This window comes from Terrapene carolina, unplaced genomic scaffold (assembly GCF_002925995.2).
Source record: "Terrapene carolina triunguis isolate 2854851 unplaced genomic scaffold, T_m_triunguis-2.0 Scaffold397, whole genome shotgun sequence".
In the NCBI taxonomy this organism is placed as follows: domain Eukaryota; kingdom Metazoa; phylum Chordata; order Testudines; family Emydidae; genus Terrapene; species Terrapene triunguis.
The window spans coordinates 1,331,576-1,338,041 of record NW_020664748.1 but is presented as its reverse complement, the minus strand read 5'-3'; the positions used below and the strand labels follow the sequence as shown (position 1 = coordinate 1,338,041).

Below are 6,466 nucleotides of genomic sequence, written 5' to 3'. Positions count from 1 at the left end.
GTGTGTGTGTGTGTCTGGCCGCGCCCGGCCCCGTGTGTGTGTGTCTCTGGCCGCGCCCGGCCCCGTGTGTGTGTGTGTGTCTCTGGCCGTGCCCGGGGGGTGTGTGTCTCTGGCCGCGCCCGGTCCCAGGAGGCTCTGACAGCCCGTCTGAAGGGCCATAACGTCAATACCAGTGAAGCTGCATCTTGTTTCCCACTAAACCTGTTGTCTCGATGCCTCCGGGTGCCAGCTGCATTAAGCAGGCATCACTAGGGACTGGGATAGAGCCTCTGGCCGGGGCAAGCCAGGCCCAGCCTGCCAGCTAAGCATGCGCCGCCCTCCCTCCATCCCCATCCCACCCCAGCAAGTGTGTGTATGTGTTTAGACCAGCATGGAGGGAGCACCCCCCTTGTACCTGCTGCCTGCTCCCAGCCCACCCTTCCCCATCTGGGCCTTTGCACTGCATGACTTGGGCGTCAGTAACCGGCCTGGGCATGCTGCCGTGCCCTGCCCATTCTGGCCAACATCCCCCTTATCTTCCTGCCGCCTGGCCTGATCAGGTTAGTGCCGGTGGCGCTGGGATTGCAGGCCCCAGAGAAGGGCCCAGTAGCTACCAGGAAGTAAATTGGGTTTGTTTCCCTGCTGTGTTTGGAGGGCGGTTTCCTGGGCCAAAGGGAGGAGGGGAGGGCCTGGGAGCTGAGTAGGGCGTTTCTGTGCCCACTTCCCTTGCCATGCTCTCCCTGGGCCTGGAACCTCCTCCCCTTCCCTGGCCTCCCTCCTACCCCCCCTGCCCTCTGCTGGGTGCTGCTCTGGGCAGGAGTCCGGCAACGGCTGGGCTGCGAATGCTGCTTCCCCAGACGGAGGAGTGGCTGGGCCCGCAGGGGCGGTGTCCTCGGAAGGTGAGTGCACCTTCCCCACCCACGGGCTCCGTATGGTGCTGTGGGCCCCCCCGGGGGGGGGGGCACTAACCCAGCAAAGCTGCACAGTGTCTTGGGCAGTCCCCACAGCAGCCTGGGCGGCTCACTCCCCTTGACACTTGGGGAGACCCCAGGGTACGTGGGCAGCTCTGGATGTTTACTGGGACCCGGCCACGGGCCCCCTCTGCTTTGCTCCCTTCCTGGCTGGAGGTGCTGGCATAGGCTTCTGGCTTCCCTGGCTGTGGGGATGACAGCCCAGCCCCTCTTTGCAGGGCACATCAGTCTGGCCCACTGGCTGCGGTGTCACAGAAGGTTCTGTCTGGAGGCAGGCAAGCCCCTGGGCTGGTTTGCTCTGGTCTGGTGCCCCTTGGGCTGCTGCACAAGGATATGGGCTCACTGGGTTTGCTGCTCCTCTAAGGGAGATTCCCGTGGGCTGGCTGGATGTGTGTGTGGCAAGCAGCGTTCCCAGGTGTCCCTTCACCTCCCCACTGCACCCCGGCTGCTCCAGGCCCCGGCATCTCTTGGCAGATCGAGCCAGGCTCACCTTGGCTGAGACCCCAAACTTCCCGCACTTGTCTGCTAGGCCTCCTCAGGGGAAGCGGGTGCCAGGCGGCCTCCCAAGCCCGGTGTGTCAGGCAAGCAGGGATCCAAACGAGGAGCCAGTGCCAGGGGCTCCCCTGTATGATCCCCAGCAGCCAGATGCCGTCTCCTCCCCGGCTCGTAGTGACCTCCTGGGGCAGGCCTAGCTTGGACGGAGCCGGCAGTGAGTCAGCGGGGGAAGAGGCTGCTCCGATGGTGGGGTGTCTTCAAGAGCCACGGCGAGTGGTTCGCTTCGTCCCGTCAGTGCTGAGTGCACGGCAGCCTCCTCGAGGGCTCGGCCAGGCCGGCTAACTCCCTGTTTGTCGCTGAACCGCAGGTTGGACTCCACGCAGAAGGGCTCTGCAGCTCTGCTCCCCGTGTGCGGCGCAGATGGAGTACGTGGTAAGGCCAGCGGCTCTCGGGGCCTGTGGTGGTGGGTAGGCGGCTTTGGTGATGGACCAGACTTTCCTTCTCTCGCTCGGACCTGCTGGTCCCCGCTGGCCTCTCCTGTGCCTTCTCTCTGGGCTCTGGTGTGTTTCTCACTGAGCGGCTGTACCCAGCGCGGGGTCATGACCCCAAAGGGGGCCATGAATGTGACTCCTGGGGGTCCCACAATTTTCTGTCCCCCTTGGTGGTGAAGAGCCATTGGACGCACGGCTCCTGCTGTCACAGAGAGTTGCAGGGAGTCTGCGTGTGCAAGAGGGAGAGAGGGCTGGCGTGCGCGTGGGGTCTGGGACACAGATGCTTTCACCCCATGGGATCTGGTAGCGGTGTCACCGGTGCCTCTGCTGTGCCGCTTGGGAAAGGACCTGCCACTGGCCGAACCTCGCCGAACATCTGCCCGACTCCCTTCTCTGGTGCATTTCCTGAGCCGCACGTCCGCAGCCTGTCGGGGGATCTCCAGAGCACCAGGCCGGGCCTTTGGGAGGGCGGCGTAAGCGCCGTTCCCAGCGCGTGGAACGAAATCCTTGCCCCCCGCCACACGATCCTGGAGCTGAGCACGTCGTGTCACGCTCGTTTGGCCCAAAGAGGGCAGTGGGAGGAACGCAGGGTCTGCAGGGCGCCCCTGCTCTGGAGCCAGGGGTCCTGGCCTGTCCAAGAGACCGTGTGTCAGCTCTGGGCAAGAACAAACGGCTTCCCCACCAGTAGCCGTGTCTCTGGGCCTGTCAGCGAGGGCGGGGTGGTGTCACGGACTCACAGATCATGCCCACTCTTGGCCCCGTGCGGTCTGTGGGGGGTGCCCCTTTCAGTGCGTCAGCCCTTCTTGGGGGTCCACTCTCTCTCGGGGTCAGGCCCCTCCACCTCCTGGAGCCGCACCTCTCTGAGCCTTAGCACGTCTGTCTCTGCCGTGGGCCCCCTCAGGGAGTCCACTCGCTCTGGACCCCCCGGGCCTCCACCCCCGAAGGGGTTGATCCCGCCCCCCCCGGCCCTGTTCTCTAGACCAGAGCGACTCTCAGCCAGCATAAAACAGGAGGATTTATTGAGAGTTGAACACAGCACAGGAAACTCTCCGGCCTCAGGCCTGGCCTCCCTCAGCCCAGCACATCCCAGTCTCTCTGCCTCCAGGTGGGCTCTGCCTGCTCCCCCTCTCCAGCCCCGAGCTCCTCTGCTCCCAGCTGGGCATCTGAGATCCCCGGCCCCAAGCCCCGCCTCTGGCCATTGTCTTCTCTCCAGGTAAACGGTTGTAAACTGGGGCCTCCTCTCCTCGCTTCTGTCCTCTGGCTGGAACCGGCTGGTTAGGTCACTGGGTCCTCACTCTGCAGCCCGTTGTCCTCCCACTGGCCAGAACCGGCTGCAACTCCTGAGCTGGGTCTCCGGGTCTGGTCGCTGGGGTATCCATCCTCCAGGCCATTGGCTGGGGTCCCACGTTCCCTCTCCGGTCCTCTGCAAAACACACTCCCTCTCCCCTCACCTCGTTAAACCAGTAACACCCAGGGAAACCGAGTCCCACCCCCTCCGCATGCAAATCATTGAAACCCCACCGAAAACAAGAAAACAAACAAGAAAATCCCCCACTTTGTCACAGGAAGGGCCCAGGAGGTGTGACTTGGTTCAGCGTCTCCTGAACTCGCACAGACTGTCTCTGTCCGGCTCCCAAGCTGTCTCAGCTCCCGGGTTTGCGTTTCCTGGGAGGGCGTCGGGCGCTGGACCCTGCAGTGGAGGCTCAGGCAGAGCCGCTGTGTGCGGCCGCCCCAGAGAAGGAGTTGGGAGGCTTCCAGCACGGCCCCGAGGGCCCCCGGCCCTGTGAGCTCTGCTCCTCAGAGCATCTGGCAGGGCTGGAGGAGTCTCCCGATGTCTCTCGGGCTGCTCACTGGCTGTGGGGGAGGGCTGTCTGCAGGGTTTGGTTTCCCCACCAGCTCTCCGGAAATGGGATCCTGCAGGGCTGGAGCCAGTGCGCTCAGCCCTGGGACGGAGCAGCTGCTTTGGAAGGGGCTGGATTCTGCTGGAGTCCGACAGCCAGAGAGCACATACCGTGCCCAGCAGCTGGGCTGCACTCTTCCCCCTTCTGGGTCCCTGCCCCACGATGCCGGGCTGGGGCAGCGCTGCATGGGCCCTGCTGTCTGGCCTTTGCCAGGAGCGCAGCAGGGTGGCTGGAAAGCACAGGCCTTGGGCCCGCAGAGCCCTGGGGCCGGCTTCTCCTCTCCTGGCCCCATGCTGCCACCTGCACAGGCCATGGCTCCCTGGGAAGGCTGGGCCTGGCCGGGAGGGTCTCCCTGTGCACAGGCGGCTGAAGAAGAGTTAGGCCTCGCGTGGCCACGGATCAGACCATGTGTGTCTAGCCCAGGCTCCTGGCCCACCTGCTTTCCCAGTCTCAAGGGATCTGGGTCTGGCTCTCCAAGGGCCCTGGCTCCCCATCCCCCAGGCCTTGTCCCTGCACCATCCCAGGGCTGGGAGAGCAGCTCTGCCTCCTCCACCTCCCTGCAGCATCCAGGGCTCCCGTGGAGCCAGACTTAACCCCTCTTAGCCATGGGCTCCTTGCCCTCTTCAGCTCCCCCACCCGCTGCTGTGCTGCAGTTAAACCTCGCTAATGGCTCTGCCACACGCGGGCTGCAGTCTCCCCTTCTGGCATGGGCTAGCCCGGGCTACTTCCCAGACCTGCCTGAAGCCGGCCCTGTCACTCCCAGGCACGGGGGCCTTGCTGGCCCGCATACAGGCAGTGCCGTAGGTTTAGCCAGTGGAATCCCCCGTCATGTGCTCTCCATCCCAGGGGGACTACACCAGAGGGGTGGGGTGCCCCATTGGGAGGCGCAGAGCCACCAGCTGGCCCTGGGGAGGTGGTTGCTGCAGCCGTTATGTGATCCGTTGAAGTCCTGGGGAGCTACACCTGCAGCAACTTTGAACCTAACAATGCCCCATCCCGGGTTGCAGAGATGGGAAAGCCTGGCCTGGCCTGCCTGCCGGGCGGCCCCATGGGGCGGTGGGGCACGTGACTGGGACAGTGCTCCTGGGGCCGCCAGTCCAGACGCAGCCAGGGGTGTGTTTTAACCCGGTTTCCCCGCTGTTGCCTGAGTGGGCAGCGGGTGACTGGGAGTGGTTTACCCAGCTGTCCGTCGGGGGTTGTGCCGGGGGGAGCCGGGCAGTGTTGGGGCAGATCCTGGTGGAGCCCCAGCTTGACTGCTTGTCTCTGCCGAGGGGCTGACTTGTGCAAACGGGACTCTGGGGACCAAGGAGCGTCCGTGCCCGCCGGGGGTGGCTCCGCCTGGCCCAAGACACACGTGACGTGAGTTGTCCAGTCCCATCCTAGTCCCACTTTGTTCTTCTTGCTAAATCTCTGCAGTTTGGCTCAGGTCCATGTAACCTGTGCTCCATGTCTGGGAAACCAAGGACTGTTCTAGCAGGGGGAACATGAGGCAGCAGAGCTGTGCGGGGGAGCCCAGGGCTGGGCTAGCAGGGGCTGCGGGTCGGGACTGCGGGGCACTGACAGAGCTGGGGGGAGCCCGGGGCTCCCCTAGCAGGGGCTGCAGGTCGGGATTGCGGGGCACCGGCAGAGCTGGGGGGAGCCCGGGACTGGGCTAGCAGGGGCTGCGGGTCGGGACTGAGGGTGGAGTCTGGCTGGGCTAGCAGGGGAACCTGCAGATCAGGAGTGAGTTAGAGGATCAGGTCTTGTTTGGGATCGGTTGGTAGAGCCCCACACCAAGCCCTCACTGCCCGTGCCTGCTCCCCCACCCCTGTGCTCCAGGGCTGGGCCCGGGCTGGGAGTGAAGGAGTTAAGGCCAAGCCCTGAGCTGCTCCCTTTGCCCCTCACTCCCTGCTCCCAAGGGCAGTTGCTTCCTGTGTGCTACTCCAGCCGGCTGTGATCCTGGCCCCTGCGCTGTAGGGAGCTGCTCCAGGGAGGTGGGGCGGGCAGGAACAGCCCCTTGGCTCAAGGGGGAGCGGAAAAGGCCCAGAGCGGGGGGGTTCAGGCACTGGAGAGCTCTGCCCCCCTCCCGCTGCTGCTGGGGCTGGTCCTGGTGCCGCTGGCAGAGTGGCAGGGCACGGCTCCAGCCCCCCATCCCAAGGCGTGATAGGCAGGTAGGGCACAGCGCTTTGGCGCAGGGCTGGAGCCGAGAGGCCGGGCGCTCGCTGGGGGAGGGGGCGTTGAAGTTTGCCTGGGACGCCTGGACTCTCCTGGAAAATGCTTGGTGACCTTTGACTGCATTTCCATGGGCTGGCAGTTCTGCCTTCCAGCAGAGGGCAGTGCGCAGCTGTCTGGCCTCTGGGGGGCGCAAGCCCCCTCCATTGCCTGCCAAGAGCATGCAGCCTGGCTAGGCCGTGGGGTGGAACGCGCAGGGCTCGGCTCAGGGAAAGGCCGGGTAGGTGAGTCGCTGCTTCCTGGCCCCAGGCTTCCTGCCTTTCTTTCAAGTGGCTGTGCAGAGCTGCTGGGCCCCAGGCCAGGGTGAGCTCTGCTCTATCCCGGGGACTGTGCAGGGACCCCTGGAATGGTCATTCCCTGGTGCGAGAGGCTGTGGTGAGCACTGGTGAATCCTGCTGGGAGGTGTGTGCGCACAGGG

At 65.0% G+C, this 6,466-nt stretch overlaps 1 protein-coding gene across 6 annotated transcripts in view; it reads left to right on the top strand.

The window, feature by feature from the left end:
- Positions 1 to 6,466, top strand: part of SHC1 (SHC adaptor protein 1) — a 23,134-nt gene that overhangs the window by 3,553 nt on the left and 13,115 nt on the right. For 3 of the 6 annotated variants that reach the window (XM_026658122.2, XM_026658120.2, XM_026658118.1), the window contains exon 2: positions 1,813 to 1,877. In XM_026658122.2, the coding sequence (XP_026513907.1) occupies positions 1,866 to 1,877 (12 nt within the window). In that variant the 5' untranslated portion in view covers positions 1,813 to 1,865. Of the gene's footprint in view, positions 1 to 78; positions 1,878 to 3,439; positions 5,197 to 6,466 lie in introns of those variants that run through there. The other 3 variants (XM_026658121.2, XM_026658119.2, XM_026658123.1) reach the window with 3 other exon arrangements.